General features: G+C 30.0%; 1 protein-coding gene across 5 annotated transcripts in view; it reads right to left on the bottom strand.

Moving 5' to 3' along the window:
* Nucleotides 1–1,509: 1,509 nt before the first annotated feature.
* The window catches only part of LOC100877022 (uncharacterized), a 286,611-nt gene continuing 269,039 nt past the window's right edge, over nt 1,510–19,081 (bottom strand). For all 5 annotated transcript variants that reach the window (XM_076534881.1, XM_076534880.1, XM_076534879.1 and 2 more), the window contains 2 exons: nt 14,780–14,868; nt 1,510–9,856 (listed from right to left, as the gene is read on the bottom strand). In XM_076534881.1, coding sequence (XP_076390996.1) covers nt 14,792–14,868 — 77 coding nt within the window. In that variant the 3' untranslated portion in view covers nt 1,510–9,856; nt 14,780–14,791. The remainder of the gene's footprint in view (nt 9,857–14,779; nt 14,869–19,081) is intronic.

Genomic DNA, 19,081 nt, shown 5'->3' with positions numbered 1-19,081 from the left:
TCATTCTGCCTTTGTATACAGGGTGTTGACCACATTTTGCCATCTAGATTTGCCTCATTATTATTATTCATAGCAAGTAATGTGTCAGACGAAGTTGAATGGTTTTAAGACATATTCTGGTGGTATATTTTTTTTGTAGGTGGATGTCTAAAGGACATATGAAGGTCATTAAAGTTTTTTAAATGGAATCATGTATTTTTATTGCATCAACTGATACTCCTTCATGTTCTTTACAAAAAAGTATTAATCTATTTATGTGAAAAAATCATTAGTTTAGGAGATATTTTAATTTTAATATCTATGTACAGAAAAGGTTCAATGTGGCGACCATTTGCATCAGAACACTTTCTGAATCGAGAAATTAATGACTCACTAGCATTCCGTAGTGTATAATCTTTCTACATGTGTAGCACTTTTCCCAGCTTCAAAATAAACTGATAATATGTCTATCTTTTCTTCTTTAGAATACTTTATTATGAAGTGATAATTCGCCGATATATCGTCGTATTCATCGTATTAGAGACGTAACAGAGATTAAATTTCACTGTTACTGCGTAACAAAAAAAAAAAAACAAAAATTCACAATTCGTTAGGGGACACGTGACCTCTCAAAGCATATAGAAAAATATTTACTGTTCAGTTAGGGTAATTCATAATGTTGACCAGAAAGTTACGATTTCCTAACAAGTTAGAATTACAATATCTCCTAAACTAATGATTTTTTCAATCAAATAGATTAATACTTTTTTGTAAAGAATACGAAGGAGTAACAGCTGATGCAATAAAAAATATATAATTTCATTTCAAAAAACATTAATGACCTTCATATGTATTTAACACGTCCACCTACATTCAACTTCATCTCAAACATTGTTTGCTATGAGTAATAAAAATAACGCAAATCTAGATGGCAAAATGTGGTGAGCCACCCTGTATATTGTTTAATATTATCGATATTATCTCTTTTTTAATCTTTTTCTGAAGTTGCCAGAATGAATGCTTATGCCAGCACCACCGACTCCGAGTGCAAAGATTAAGGTTAATCGTTTGAATGACGATTGCAAGAATACGTACTTACCTACATTCGAAAAGCGTTAAGGAGTGGTGTTACTGTTTCCATACAAGTATTATTAATAATTTACCTGCAATATTAATCAGTTTATTAAAAATATTGGTGGTGAGGTATCAGTGTTCTTCTTGTCATGATATTTTAAACTGTTAATTTGCAGTATTTAAACTAAATAATTTTAATAATCTTTACCATTATTTATTATTTAATTCCACATTTCTCATTTTCAGATAAAATGTCTATTAAAATTGTTATTTGCGAAGATTTAATATCTGTAACAAATTTTGGAGACATATTTACGTTATTAAATAATTTATCTAAATTATGTTATTCAATATTTACTTTATCATAGATAAATTATAAACAACACCGTTAATAAAATAGAATTTATTAAAGAAAAGGTTGAAATGGAAAAGAATGAACAGAAGGAACCACCAAAATTAAACAGAATTCATTTATTACAATTGTTACAATATGTGTTGAATAATTCTCGATACAAACCGTCGATTTCTTGAAGCGTTACAATAATACACAAAAACAAACATATAAAGCTTTAAAATTCAAATAAAAAAGCACACGTTTTACTTCGAAAACTTAATTTTAAGAAAACTAAAGCTGAATTCAGAAAAATCTAAAGCAACGCCATTTAGAAAATCTAAAGTAATAAAAGCCATCAAAAGCTGAAAGACTAAATATACAATTGAAATAATATTTGCATAAAATTTCGTTTGAACCGTAACTAGTTCCTATGTCTTACTATCTAGTAAAATTTCAATTCGCGAAAAGTTCATCGGTTATCCTAATATTAGGCACACCCTTACAAGTTTCCAACGAAAGTAAATGCAAGTTTACAATGTTCGATAATGGTGTTCGGTCTCTGCCGTTTGTTGTCATGGTAAAAATAAAAACAACGAGAATATTAATCATGGTAACATATTTTTCTGGATGAATCGGACATCTCATTACATGCTTAACAACACTGATAGATCCACTAGAGATTTCTTTGGTACAGAATCGTATTTAATTTTACAAATGTGAAAATCTTTCGAGCATCTTGCGTGCAACAGCTGCTCGATAATCGCCTGCTCTCGGGGTTTCGCTAGGCCATTTTACGAAACGTGCAATCGATCGTCGTTAGCATACGTTTCTTTGTTTACTCCCTCGCAGGAAGTTACAGAAAAAGGAAATTATTGAGCGGCTGGTGCAGTCAGAATTCTCTTACACAGAGTAATAATACACAATTCGTATTTTTCTTTCTTTAGTTCGAGAGATTCTTTGTACGAAGGACTAGAAAAGCTATATGGGGCGATTTATGTACAACTATAACGTCTATATAATTTTTCCTTTTCTCTCGTATATAGCCATATGTGTGAATTATTTTAGATTCGATTCCTAATAATCGCTACACAGTAATTGATTCTTAATTATCACACGACACAACAATAAACATATTCTTTTATATGTCACATTATTGAACTTACAAAAGCATATACCTCTCTTCTTTGAATATCTTCTTTGTCTCACGAATCGGTATTTGTTTTACAAACATTGCTAGTTACTCGTTACGCGTTCAGTAACTGATTAAAAATTAGACCTAATTAGACAACTTTGGTATGCACACTCTACTTTCGATCGATTAGGCATTTCTCTTAAATCGTCTTTGGAGTAGGATATATTCACAGAAAGATGAAACAGGAGTTTTAATTAAATGCAGCGTATATGCATAGAAACACGAAGTTCGAAATTTTAGTACGATTAATTGATAAATTAAACTTATCAATCTTATTACCTGGAAGTTCCAGATAATAGGCTGTTACAAACGAAATGGTTTATTAAGTTAGTTACTGAACTTTCTACAATTAATTTCGGGGAAAATAATATTTATTTCAGAAAGTTCGCTCGAAAATAATTAATTGATCACGGTTCCATTTCAGTAGGATATTTTAATACATTTCAGAGATTTATCTTTGAATAAAATTTGCTTAAATAATTCATATTGTTTAATCATTTTTTTTAACTTTAACCCACGACACCTTTGAGTAATTCGAACAATTTTTTAATAATTTATTATACTATTATAATTGTAATGAATTAAACAATATTGTTGTTGTACAGTAACATGCGATTTATTATAATATTTGTAATAAATTAAAGAAAATTGATGTTGAATAATATTATGTGATTTATTATATTTGTAACAAATTAAAGAAAATTGATGTTGTATAATATTATGCGATTTATTATAATATTTGTAACAAATTAAATAATATTGATGCTGTATAATATTATGCAATTTATTATAATATTTGTAATAAATTAAATAACACTGACTCTGCTTAATATTATGTAATTTATTATAATATTCATAATATTTATAATAAATTAAATGACATTGATGTCGTATAATAACTTGCAATTTATCACAGTATTTATAATTTAGAATCATAAATAATATAAAAAAAAATGATAACAATTGCATAATCACATTTGGGTTCTTTTCATTTTTATCATAGTTAGAAATATTTAAATATTCACAATATACTTGTATCTCGCATATTTGTGACTATTTAATACAAAATATAATAAACTATTACCGTTGTAGTAAAAATGCTTTTAAACCTAAAAATTTTCTTCAAAACAAAATTTCTCAGAAGTTAAAACCACAGGAAAAATACTTATTGCTTTCAAAATGAGGAAAAATTTGTAAGATGATATTATTTGCAATTATTTTGTATTAAAAATGTAAATTAAAATTTATTCAGTCAGAAATAAAATCGTACCATTTAATATGCAACAGCCTACCATGAACATAGAAATTATTTCCTAAATTTCGTCGCATGTTCTCATTAGGTCGTTCATCGATGTTACATAATTGTCATATTTCTTCGAGATAATAAATAATATACATATCTTTGCAGAAACTGTACAGGTTACTTTTACCGAATAAGTGCATTATCCTTATTCATTTCTAGATAATCTTTATAACCTTGCCATTATCAAATCTCAATACCGCGTATTGTCGCAAATATTTACACGTATTAAAATAATTACACATTCAAGTTACGTATAATCAATATATCTACTCGATCTTTAGCCTTCTCCTCGTCCATATAATTATATCTGTGTATTTATACTTGTATGGACATCGTGTGTAAAGTTTCATACATCTTATTCGTTTAAACAATATATTATGAATTCGATATAACACGAAGAGTAACAAATATAGTCTACAACAGGGTTGCATAATTCAGGCATGACCAAATTCGTTTGTTCGTGGTGTGACCAAAAAGTAGGTATAACAAGATGCAACACTGTTAGAATATAGCAATCTAAATTTAAATATTGGCGCCAACTGGCGAACGTCTGAGGGCAGGACTTTTTTACCACGATCGTAAAAACTTTCGAAAAAACGTGTTACTGAGTCTTCTTTGTAAAAGCGGTATATACCATGAGAACGGTAAATTATTATTAAGAAGAATATTACTATTATTATTACAAAAGTCTGTATTATTAAATAATAATTAATAAACTATAGAAAATTTTATAGTATCTAAAGTGTTAAAATTATTTTTCTTCTACTGCGTGGTGCCAACAGACACTCTAAGGAAGAAATTACTTTCAGAGAGATGCAATAATAGAACTAATTTAAATAACTTTACAATATGGAGTGGGATTTTAACATGTGATTCTGAAAAATGTGCACAGTGTATAAGTCTAGTGTTCGGCAATATGTGCACATTCATTTGTAATTTATTCGTACTTTATTTGTAAGAAATACGTTGTTATTTATTTGTACTTTGTAACACATTCACCGGTAATTTGTAATAAATATTTTGTCATTTCCTTGTAACACATTCGTCTCTATTTTCTTGTAATAACTTCATTTATAAGTTATTGTAATTTAACATTATAAATTATTTATAATAATTATTTTTGTAATATATATTCTTCAAATATATTTTGTACAGTAATCATTTTATATGCCTCTTTTTTCAACTGTTCAATATAAGATTGATGTAAATATTAAATTAGTAGTATTTAAAATATTAAGGTAATATAGGTCATATTAGTACCTAATAATACGAAAAGTTAATATTAGCAATTTGTAGAAAATTGACAATAAATAGATTTTTGATTACTGGAGTTCGATATGAAATTAAATTTATTCGATTTAAATTTCCCGCTCGTCTATAGAACCAATTTTAAAGGGACAAGCTTTGAAGAGCTGAAGTACTTACAGTGTCATCTCCTGTACCTACTCTTTGGCATGATCATATGGTTTAGGAGTCTACCATATTTTTCTGATTCCACTGACAAGAAATGCTATTGATGGTAAAATTGCACAGAGTTTTGAAGTGGATCGAAAGTACTTGTCAAAGTATTTGCACAATGAAAAATGGCATCAGAAATTAATTTAACATTGAATTGTCAACAAAAATCCGAAAGAAACGCAAAATGTGAGTGAAGAAGAATGAGTATGTTGAACTTATGTTTGTTTTACAGAAATAAATTAAAGTAATTGAAAGATATTGAATTAATGATTGACAGTAATTGCAAAAATGAATGATATTAAATAGTGATAGTAAAATTAATAGTAATAAGAATAATAATAGTGACTAATAATACTAATAATAGTAATAAGTGCAGTAACTATTTATGACAATTTCTTACACAATGAAAACGTTCCTATCGTAGGCTAAACGCTCCTATCATATTTTATCGAATGATAAAATATATATCATTCGGTAAATTGCAGAAAAATTTTATAAATTGTCTCTGGCGTTTTAAATGTTTGAACATATTATCTATTCGCCTGAATTTGCACGTGAATCTATTTTCCGTAGAATTGAAAAAGGCTGTGTTGACAATTTTAAAGAAATTTATAACTTCACTTTAACGACACTTCAATATAACTTGGTACAGTACTTTAATATGGTTTTCTTGCTTCGCAAAACGTGAAACTGCATCTCTCCTTTTCGAATCTTGTGTATAGAACTGTGTTCAAAAGCAATTAACATTTTATCAATTATTTCTCAATAACTATATCATAAATTAATTACAGATGTTACAAGAGAGTTCCTTGTATTGTTAATAAATTTTGCTCGATATTTCATAGTGATCTTGAATTTTAATTAGTTTTCATCTGTTTTTTCAATCTTATCATCTTTGCTGACCTTCCAAAGTCAGATTAGCTTTTGGAAGCATTTTAAATTTACAATTCTTTAACCTTTATGATAGTACTTTCGATTTGCATAAAAAATTTTAAGTAATTTTAATATTAATGAAACATTGTTCCTTACAAGCGATAGAGAAACAGCTTCCATTATATTTCAAGTATCTTTTTTACATTAGGTAACTATGGGGAATAAGTGGTCAAATAAATAACCTAAAAATGCTGAAGATAACTTGTTGGATATAACAGGTTATGTACCTCGCTTTTGTTGTTATTGTGTGGTTTGTCTAAGTATTTTTACGCTTGTCTAATGCAAAATTCGTCTGAATACGAATTCTATTGGTAACATTTTCGAAAAATACAAATCATTCGAATGTAACCATAGTGGTGTACGGTAATTATACGTAATATGGAAGAGTGTCTCATATGGAAGACTGCAATGTCTCAAAAAGTAAGTACAAATTCGATTAACAACCGTATAAAATATATCGTTACAAACAAAAGACGGCAAATATGGACAAAAAGTGACCCAGCCCCATGGTCTTGACATATATATATATTGTTAAGAACATGTTCTTCAGTAACTTTTCCTTATAACTTAATCGTCATTCATTGTTCATTTAACATTAAAAATTAAAAATCGAAATTTGCTTGTAATTTGACAACGAAAAACATGACGATTTGGGAAGTGATTTAATATTTGGAGCCACACATACCGGAGGGGTGGGGTACATAATGGGTGAATTCATAAATCATATAGATATCACTTAAATTTCACTTCGAATTTCAAACCGTGGAACCAGAATAATGTTTTAACCCAACTCACCTTAACATGTTTTATAATACAATTAAAAATAAATATCAGAGAATGAATACCATGAATTACAAGACATGCTAGGTTGAGTTAGATTGGTTGAGGTCAGTATTTTAGTTTCATATTTTTCCAAATATTTTTTGTCAATAACTTTGCAATAAATAACAAACGCTAATTAAGTTATAAGAAAGAGTTACTCCATGCGTCGACCTCGACAACATATGTCAAGGTCAAGATCATTCTAGTTGCGTCCCCTTTTGTCAATATTTTCCATAAAGATAATCATATTAACATTTGAGCTTTATGTTAAAGTGTGTCATTAAGTGCGAAATATTGTTGCGTTTTATAGTACTTACAGTCTTCTATAAACCAAATTAAATAATTAAATGTATCAATAAAGATACGTTGTAGCGCTGTTTTCTGTTGTTCAATAAACTTTTTGATGATCAGGAGCAATTCTGATTTATATAGGATTACAGAAAATTTTGAAATGAAGAAACTTGGGGATTTGCAAATTAGGCATTTGCAAAAATTTGAATGTTTAAAAATTCAGTTTGATGTTTTGGAATTTGCAAATTTGGTAATTTGAGATTTTAGAAATTTAGAGATTTGGAAATTTAAAAAATTGGTAATTTCTAGTACAAAATATCAGACATGCTTCCTATTAATATTACACGATATAAATTGTTCTTGACTATTTTAAATGTATTATAGTTATAAAAATGGATGAAAATGGGACTAGTGTATTCATATTTTAACAGTGTGCTCAACACGTAGAAGATGAACAAAAGTATGTAAGATGCAATTTAAAAAATGGAAGACATTTGGTCACTTGTCTTGTGTATTTAAGCAAACATCAAAGTTTTCTCATTTATTTAACAAATTTTCTATGTGTTCCATATTTGATACCATTTTTCCAATTAATCACTTTTCATTATTTTTATATTTCTTTCCATAACTGCACTCAAATCAAATTGAGCACAATTTTGCATAACTAACATTTAACATACAGATAATTATTAATTTTGTAATGTTTTATCATTAGATCAGTTAACAAGATTTTTGCAAATTGTTAAATGAGATATTCCATATTAGGTATAGTTACCTTAATTCACTTGTTACATCTTGAAGAATTCACATTCAGAGCTGGAAAGATTACGTGTGAAAAAAGACACAAGTCCTATTAGTTATACTGTCGTAAAATTCACTTATTTCCAACACAATATAATTCACATATTTTCATCTTTTACCAAAACGATCTACGAATAAACTCATGTACTTCGAAAGAATCAAGCATCAGTATCTACAGTAAATATAATATTCTCTATTGCATGTGTATAATTCCACAGGCAATCTTTTCAGCTGTAAATAGTCCTATTAACCTCATGCAACTCAAAAGCGTAACACGAATCGTGAACGAAGTATTTCTTTTTTACCTTTGCGTTTTTTTCGGTTCTGAAAAGAATTCTATTGTTTCCAGACTCTGTCTCTCCACAGTCTCGATATAAGCGAAAATAATGTGTGCAATAAACGGGAAAAATTATTTTATATCGAGACTTTACATGTAAAAGTACCCGAAAGATTTGCTCATATCGAGACTTTACGTATTTCGAACGCATACAGTAGCAACTCGCAAATTAATTTGTAGGAATACGAGTTAACTGATGGTAGGGAGGCAGACTATCAGGTAGTGGGAACCGTGTAATTGTCTGATGGATGAAAGAAGGGGGTTGGGGGCACTTGGTCATGCCTGGCATAACTGATTGCTCTCGAGTAACAATTCTACTCTAGAGTTGCTCCCACAGTGAGACTAAGGCTGACTTGCTCAGACCGTAGTGGGAATACGTCTCTACCGTAGCTCTAGCGATCGTCTTTTATCTGAGTAACTGCAGAAGACGGAGAGAAGCAAATATGGAAGAAAACTTGAGATGGAACCAGAACAAACGGCCAAAACTAACCCTTTCACCTACAATTTTAGTTACGTTCACTAATTATTATTAAAATGTTGAAAGAAATAAAGAAACTTAAAACGTTAAGTATATTTATCGAACCTTAATTGTTCATATTACGCTTAATGTTTAATTTTAAATTGTGATGAAAATATGAATTTGTCACGTTTGAACTGTAAACGACACCATATATGAGGTTAAGTAAAATAAATGAAGTATACAGAAACTGTTTTGCATGAAACTGATACTCGTTTATGAAAAGGCAGAGAACCACTGATGTATCGGATACAGAATTATTCCCATTACGACTCGAGTGAGTCAACCCGAGCTTCATAATGAGGATAATTAGAGGGGAAAGCTGTTGCTCGTGAGCAATCAGTTACACAACTTTAATCTACAATACGACTTCAAATATCACGATCAAATCTTAGCTTTCCCTCTATTCTTTTTATCATCTTTTTTTATAATTTCTCATAATCCGTTCAACAAACTACCAAAATTTTTGGCGTTAAATCTCGCTCACGCTAGCCGCAGATCAACTAAAATTTCATCACGGATACAAATGATATTCTAAACAGTTCGTACAATATGTATACCTGTATATGCGTCTGTGTATAGGTATGTATACAGAGAAGTTTGGAAACGGGGTTCTCTGGTGCAAATGGTGAACATGAACGCTAGCCGAGCTTCGACAAAGCTCGATTCTTGAGCTTATAAAAAAACAACGTTTAATCTGGACATATGATGTTCTTCAATAAGTATCTTAGGCTTTTAGCAAGACGAAGGGTCGAAATAGCTGGTCATTTTGACAAGCATCTACCATTGGTTTGGGGCTTCCTTTAGGCGGCAATCTGAAATCAAACGTTACGCAGTTTAAATACAATTTTGTAGAAACATTAGTATTCTGCTTTAATCATTGATACAGAATATCTGGAGGCTATTCTGTATGATTAAGTCCTCGTTAACACAGTCGGCCAACACATAGTTCTGTTGGTCTACATAGTACTTCGCATGGAAATAACTATACAGTATACCGTTGTATACAGTTTCTCACACTAATACTCGGTTCTGCAATTATGGAACTTCCTTCTTGTTCTAAAGTAGATCTAAAATTTTGGCTTTAAAGCTTCATCTACTTCACCACACTTTTCCTATCCAAACATACAATACTTAATCTGATGAGATAGGCTGATGAGCCTAAATCAGTCTTTTCTACGATTTATGTCATTGTTTTCTCTTGCTATTTGATTATTATATCCATTGTTTTTCACTATTCCATTTCAGTACTGAGTTTCAGTATATAATTTTTGCAGAATAAAAATTTATTTCACATTTCGAAATCGAACATCGAGTGGTTTTATGCCAGCAAGTTTTAAAATAAAATGTAACAAAAGACTGTGACTTTTAAATGATCTTAAAAGTATGTGGTAGGTAACACATCTAACATGACGTAAAACATTTAAATATTGAAATCACGATACTTTTCAAAATAATTGTTTTAAATTGTTTGGATGCTATAGAATTAACGCAAGTACTAATTATTTAAGTTTCAAATATTAATCGAGTTAAAGTATTTATTAGGAAAATAGAATGTTTTCTTGAATAGAAGAGAGTGTATTTTCATAATGCGTGCGCGTAATACATACTGCGCATGCGCATACAAGTACAGCGTGTGCGTGTAATGCATACTGCGCATGCGCGTAGTGCGTACAGCGCGTGCGCGTAATACATACTGCGCATGCGTATAGAAGTAGAGCTTATATCTTTCAATTATGTCTGCTACTCTTCGACTCTGCTGAAATACCATTTTATACTAAAGTAGAATTATATCCCAGACGTTTGCATACAAAACAGACCTATATCACTGTATACATTTTTTTAAAATAATACTAACTTACAAAAAGTATTCCATTGTCTGAATATTAAGGAGACATGAAAACAATATTTTGTTCAAAATATTTTGTTCAACTAAATATTAGAACACAAAAGCTGTTTTTAATCTATAATGAATGGTCTCTGTAAAATAAGTAACAGAATGTCAAAATTAACTTATGCAAAACAGCAAACGCAGAAATAGTACTGTGTCCAAGTATTAATGTGAATAACTGCATAGTTTGAACTCTCGGGGTAAAAGCTTGGGCACAGAACACGAACGAATGATCTTGTTAAGATGCTGGTTTGGTTCACCAGTATACCTACTGGTAGAAGCCCGTCTACGGACCGGGGTAGAACATGTGTACCATTGATACACACTGAGTTTGCCGCTCGTGGTTCCCATGAGCACGATACTCCTTGAAGGCATCGTGGCTAAAAGACTCATATGCTGAAACGCGCAACGGCACTGTTAAATTTTTCCATCGCCGTCTCGAGGGTAGTGAGCGCTGCTCGAAGTAGCTGATAAGGTGGTATAGGTACACTCAGGTGCAACGTAGGCTTCCTTTGGATAAATTCACATGTACAAACTTGGAAATTTTTAATCTTTACATTTCGAAATTCAAATTTTTTTAAATTTTAATTCTCGTAAATTGATTAATTTCTATGAATCCAAATTTCCAAATTTTTACATTGATAAATTTCTAAGTTCTTAAATTCATGTACTCATATATTCTTAGATGGCCTTCAAAGGCCTATTAATTTAAAGCCTATTAATTCCTAAATCTTCAAATTCTTATGTCTTCACATTTTTAATTCCCTCAATACTTAGATCTCTAGATCCCTTGATTTCAATATCCATCGGTAAATTCTTAGATCACCAAATTCAAAAATTCCCGATTTATGTCCCCAAATTCACAGCTTGTCAAATACGTATATCTTCTAAATCTTGTTCTCAAATTTCTGTAGTTCGTTAAATTCCGAAATTCTCAGATCCCTAAATTCCTACATTTCAGGCTTCCCAAATACTAACATCTCCAAAGCTACAGATGCACAAATCCTAATAACCTCAAATACCTATATCTCCAAATTCTTGAACTCTTAATTCTCTGAAACCATAAATCGGCAAATCTCAAGGTTCCTAACGTCTGAGCACATCCCAAATCTCTAAAATATCCTTAAGCCCATAAATCCCCCAAAATCCTTAAGTATCAACGAGTATCTAACGAGAGCATCTCGGTTGTAACATTTTCTTCAGGTAAGCCAGATTTGCTCTTGCCTGTACCTATACCCAACCGAAGCCATTTCTGGGTTAACCTTAGACTCATTTGTTTGCTCTTCGCGACAACTGTTTGACCTCGTCTAAGAACGTCCCGAGAAGTTATAAGATATGAGCTCTTTTAAAGAACCTTAATCCCTAGAGCTATAATTTATACGGCGGTTGCGTCAATTAGGACTATCTATTCACTGCTTCAATGTTCAAATAACTTTTCATATCTATTTTGTATTTAACGATCTTTGATCGTGCAAATAAATAGACATTTTAAAATTAAAATCTTTGTCTCTCAAAAGAAAGATTTTACATTTGAATTGTGAATGTGGTGCAGGGTTATGAATTTGTTATTGTATGAAGTGAATTATTCTACAGGAAATGGTGAATAGATTTTCCTATTTAATATACAAGTATATACAGTCCTGGACAAAAAGATAGCACATGTGTGCTATCTTTAATTTATGTCGTCATTGGAGTAATTTACGTCTGGTTTAAAAATTTAATAATTGCATAACAATGTATCAGGAATACGATGAAATTATTAATATTATTTTGTAGCGAGGTTTTAACAGTTTGTGCTTTTATCATGATCATTTATCAACACGAATATTTTATTCAGCGACGTGTTACAAAGGTTCCTTATAACTTCGGAAGTTACCTTCAAATTAGTTTTAATGACTTTTCTGATCTTATTGTACTGTTATGATTCTTGTCTTCACAAACTTTTCTTGTCATCTCTACTTGTTTTCTGAAACTTCTTTTGCTATCTCTAAGTGTTTAATAATGTTTAAATTTGAAAATATGCACGGCCATTAATTTTCCGTGTGATTTCTTTGTTAGAACTTCCTATCAAGAAAGTTTAAATTTTGCTGATTTCTTAAGTAAGCTATTTATTCTTGTAATTTTGTATAACATTATTAACAAACACTTAAAAAAATTTGTTATTTGTTCAAAATTAATAAATTGACTATTGAAGGTGATTATAAGTCAGCGAAAGTTGTTACATATTTATATTCGCAGAAAACAGTACCACATTATTGAAAGATTATTAAGTACTATAAATATATATTCATATATAGAATATACAAAATTACAATAATGCGTAGGAATCAACATATACCATTTATTTATTTAGAAAAAATATATACTTAAAAAAATTGCACTAACATTTTAAGTACAAATACGTTTTAACAACACACTTGAGTGAGGTCAAATAGGTGTCGCGCAGTGTAGATAGCGCTAGTGTGCCTGAAACGATGGCGCTAGTGTGTCTGAAAAGATGGCGCTTGTGTGTATGAAAAAATGGTGTTCACTGACAAAAAACTTCAAAGTCCACGTTACGATAATTATTTGCGTTGTGGACTGCGTTTTCCTCAGATTTCTTAAATACATACATCAACTTTCAATAATCACGAATCTTTATTTGTTATTGTATTCAGTTATCAAAAAATCACATATTTAGAAGATTTCTCATCATGACTTAACATCATTATGGTTAATCTTTCAAAAATTATGATTGAATAAATTGTATCACAAAATGCTTGGAAAAAGAGTTACTTTAACAATTTAAAAAAGTTTTCAGAAATATGTTTTAACAGGTTTTACAATACGAAAAACATTATTTTGTAATAAATCTAACGGAAAGGCAAAGATTATTTTGAAATCAGAAATTATTCATACCTTATCTATATAACGGTGCATTTATTTCAATGAATCATTTAAATAGAACATTTATTCTCGACACCAGATTAATAATAGAATTCCATTCATGTGGAACGTGAACATGTTCCGATGTACCTATTCATTTAAAATACGTGAAATACATGTTATAAGTTTTGTTCATCGAAATTCAATGTTTTTATTTTATGATATTTTTAAAATAGCTCTTTATTATTTTATTAAACAAGTTGTTACAAAAGAAATGTATTATGTATTAACTTATTCAGGACACAGTTAACATGAATTGAAGTATTAAAGAGAATTATGTAAACGATTATTATTATAAAACTTGTAAAAATTGCTAACGTAAGTAATTTTTTGAATATTGTGATTACTTTTATTTTCTAATATATTTCACAGATGGAATTTTAAGGAAAATGTCTACTCTAGATTTTGTAATATTTTACATGAGAAACAGATTTGTTAGAAATAGCAAAGTTAATGAGAGGTAATATTTTTCGAAGAATTATTAAAATCAACAAATGAATTCAAACATGTGAAAATTATTATATTATGCATACTACAGTCTTTTCTGCATCAAATCACTACTACTATCAGTAGACAATAGAATTATATATAAATAAACTTATTAAAAATTTCAATACAATTTATTTTTTATTTGTTATACTGCAAGAGAAGTTCCAAATACTTTTCACACCATATGTATTTGTTGAAGAAAATATATTAATCTGATATTAATAAACCACTAATATTTTATCACTGATATTTCATCACGACTAATTATTGATATCTCAGTGCATTGAGAGCAATATTTCTTAAACAATTTTACTTGAGAATGTTTAAAAAACATTGTAAGTATTTTTCTGTTTAACTCAGTTCACACTAAGGAAGTCCATACAGTATCACCACAACTTTTCTTAGAAAGAAAATGCACGAAGTAATTACTCACCTAAAAACAAAGTTACATGAACATACTGACGAGTGCCAGATGCATGACGATTAGGAAGATGTTAATTGACAATTGGCCAGCGAAGTTGCCTGTAATCAAACAATAAAGCGTGTATTAAATTATCCATTCACATTTTTGAATATATATTTTAATTTCGGTAAATTAATTGATGAATAATTTATGAATATGCTGAATTATAATTAGACCTAGAGTAAATATTTACAAAAGTGGATACAGTCGCGATCACGTTGACATGCATTGTCGAGGTCGTCCTGAGTAACTTTTCCTTGTACCATAATCATGGCTCGTTGTTTATTACAAAATTATTAACAAAATTATTTGGAAAAATATAAAAAATTAATCCAAACTGAACTAACTCAATCTAGCATGTCTTATAATTTATGGTATTAATTCTCTAACATTTATTTTTAATTAAGGTGAAGTGAAGTGCAGACTGGTTTTTGTAAAGTTGGTATTTAAACGTAAGTATTTTCAGTCTGCTATATAAATATTTAACGCTGTCGATATCGAACGCTTTGCACAATTATTAGTATTTAATTAATTTAAACTAGGACCTTAATTTTTCTTGTACATTTTGATTTTGATAGGAAATTGTTTAAAATGTCAACTACTCTGCACTTTCCCCGAAAATGGGGTAAGAGCTTAACTTGAAGTTAAATACTTTGAAACTTTGTTTCATGTGCAATGGGCAAGAGCAGAATTATTAATAAATCTGCTATAAAATGCTTTTTACTGCATTATGTAAGTACTCTTAGCTGAAATATAAAAGGGGATATAGTGAAACAAAACAAGGAAACAAAGATACTAAATGGAGAAATTTCGCTCATATTGTAATAAAAATAGCCTGTATATGTATACATTTGCACCGTTTACGAACTTACCCCATTTCACCTTATATTATAAAATATGATCAATTGAATTAGGTTACAATAATATTCAGGTTAAACCTGAAATCCGAAATAATTGAAATCTGTTTGGCTTGACTTATTAATTTACCCGTTTCACGCCCGCGAAAGACGTGGCTTCGAATACTAACCGCTGTTAAAATCATCAAGATTAATGAACAATGAGAGATTAAATTATAAGAAAAAGTTACTCAGCAACATATCCTTCATAATATATGTCCAGGCCAGGGTTATTGGAACTGGGTCCCTTTTCAATGTTTACCGAATCTAATAAAAGTGTTATAAGATATCAAGATATAAGGTTACGATTCGTTGATTGTAATGAAAAAAATAAGGTATAATCTATTTAGTATGCGGGTCATACCAAGTACCATTGTTTTTCTGAAATAAAAGCTGTGATATGGAGCCAACGTATAATGTTATGTTCGGATGGACCTCATACAGAGTAGAAAACGCCATAATTCTTCGTTTAGAGAAGCTTACTTTCAAGTCGGAAAATTTCAGCATTATGTGAGTTGATAGTTTTATACCATTACGATTCACCTATTACAAATATTGAATTGTATTCTTCAGTTTTTTTATCGCATGCCAAATACAAAACTTTAATATTAAGAAAATTATCTCCTTCGAAGTAAAATTAATTGTATTTGGTTACGAAGAAAAGTCGGATACTCAGATTTTTAAATATTAAAATTTAGAATTTTTTAAAAATCAATAAAATTCATTTTCAAGTAGCTATATTTGTCTTTAATGATTCAGAAACTAAAGTAGAAGGTTAACCCCTTACTCTATGATTTATTTGTCAGGTGCGTTACTCAGAACTAACTAACCACAGCTACAATATTAAAACAGACAAAGAAAGTTGAAATTTTATGTCAGTTTGGTGTCAATCGATTATGCAAATAATTGGACTTGAACTCCAAATTGAAGCGTACTGAAAATTTCAGTAACATTAATAACAACTGAAGTACGAGTGCGTCATAAGTCAGATTCATCAAAACAGTACGAGGGGTTAATGTACCTTATTGAATGGATATATTTAAAATGAAATTTTTTGTTAATATCAATAATAAATCTCATTACGTGTAGAATAAATTTCAAATGTACCGCCGATTTTTTTCTCAAGTTGCACCACAAAATGGCGGACTGGGAATCGTAATGGTGAAAGGCGCTCCCATAGAAGTTCTTATAAAATGATAATCCACGTTTACAATTACAAATAATTACTTATGAATACGTCAGTAAACACGTTGATCAAAGTTAAATATATATTTAACTTATTATTGTATACATATATACAATAGGAACTATAACTGTAACTACATTATTTTTGGATAACCTGTATGCATATGTCTACAAATTGAAGTATAGAAAAAAGTCATATGGTTCAAAAAGAAAAAAAATCAGTTAATACGGCCTTACAACGTTTGCAAACGAATGTAATGAATATAACATTTTTATTTAAGAAAATATAACGAATATAATATTTTTCTTTAAAAAGTGAAGTTCCTTTTATTCATTTTTATCAAACTTGAGTGTGGAAAAGTGACTTTGACGTGTGTCATTTCGATAGTAATAGAATGATTCATAAGACATTGCTTTCTCATCAACAAAAAAAGAGTAGTTACGAGCAACGCTAAATCAACATTGACACATTTGTATTATTAATGTATGGACACATCAATATACATTAACAGTAAAAGTAGATTTATTGATGTTAGTAAAAATGGATACAGTGATGTTATCAAAAAGACAATTAAGGAAATACATTCAGGTTGATATAATTCCATTTATGCGTTGTCATGATACGTGAGTAACAACCCTTAATTGGCTTAGACTATTACATTTCTAAACAATTTGCACTCTCATTTAATTACTAAAGAGTGGTTTTTCAGAAATTAAATTTATAATTTAATTGACCATAAAACGGAAAGATCATTAAGACAAAGATTATCAGAGTAAACTTGCCTAATAAGACCCTATGTTATCTTTGTTACACAGTTTTTAAATCACCAATATCTCATTAAAAATTGTACGAAATACAGAAAAATGATTATTATTAAAAAATCATGTTTTTATATCTCCAACAATGGGGCCATTTACCTCAGGTTTTTTTTTACTAGTGAAAAATCAAAAACCTCAATGGATGTTTTATCGAAATGTCGTGGATCAACTTCTCAAACGAATTCGACGAATTAGGTTCGGGCTTTATCGATCGAGCGAGTGGTTCCTCCTTCATGACAGCGCATCCGCACATTTGTCAATCGTCGTCCCTCAACTTTAGCCCAAAAAAAATGTGACCATCATCGCCCAACCAGCGCACTGGCCAGATTTGGCAGCTGTCGATTTTTTCTTCACGTCAGAATAAAGTGGACAATGAAAGGGGCTCGCTGCGAAGATATGGACGCAATTCAACGCGCTATACTGGAGCATCTAAATGCGATTTCCCAGGAGGTGTTTTCCAAGATCTGGGAACTTTGCGAACATTGTACTGACGAGTATAGCGAGATATGTTTCAGAAACTGAATAATAAAATTTTGTTCATCCGCTTTATTGATTTTTTATGGACTTCTGTTATTGATAATCGGTATATAAAAATAAATGCTTTTTAGTACTAGAAAAGTACTCAAAATTGTGGTAGTTGCATTTTCTATTGTAAATATTTATCTAAATTGTATTATAACAAATATGTATTTATATGTATATTGCATATTTTATATTTAATATTAAATGTATAGATATATTATTATGTATATCAATATTTATTATTGATCAATGGTATTAATTATGGTCAAAAGATGAACAGTTTGTTACGTTCCGAACAGGAATATTTTTCAAAATTTGCCTTGTAGTTCTCACCGACTGGATGTGTATCGATAATGCATATTGCATTCTGGGAACACCCTGATCATACGCAGTAACGGTCTTTAATGTTATTAGATAGACTAACCTTTGGTGTCTAAACTAAGATTGTTAATATAACACATTGCTTCCTTGAAATCAACGTGGTCCCACGGCCAAAATCTTAGGGGTCATTCCACGCCAAATCGATCACTTTTGGAAGCCACCATCTCCGATTTTGCTCTAATCGAAATATGTTGTAGTCCATGTGAAATTAGGGGGGGTTTAAGTCATCATTTTTCCGGTTTCGAATTTGTTAATGAATGACAGGTCGTCAAAGTTTGCAATTTTTGCCCGTTTTGGTGAATTATTACTTCATAATAAAGTATTCTAAAGAAGAAAAGATGGACAAGTTATCAGTTTATTTTAAAGCTGGGAAAAGTGCTACACACGCAGAAAGATTATACACTACGGAATGTTAGTAAGTCATTAATTTCTCGATTCAGAAAGAGTTCTTATGCAAATGGTTACCACA

This window comes from Megachile rotundata, chromosome 8, assembly GCF_050947335.1.
Source record: "Megachile rotundata isolate GNS110a chromosome 8, iyMegRotu1, whole genome shotgun sequence".
Lineage (NCBI taxonomy): Eukaryota > Metazoa > Arthropoda > Insecta > Hymenoptera > Megachilidae > Megachile > Megachile rotundata.
Note: the sequence above shows the minus strand (reverse complement) of the source record. Positions and strands in the feature narration are given on the sequence as shown.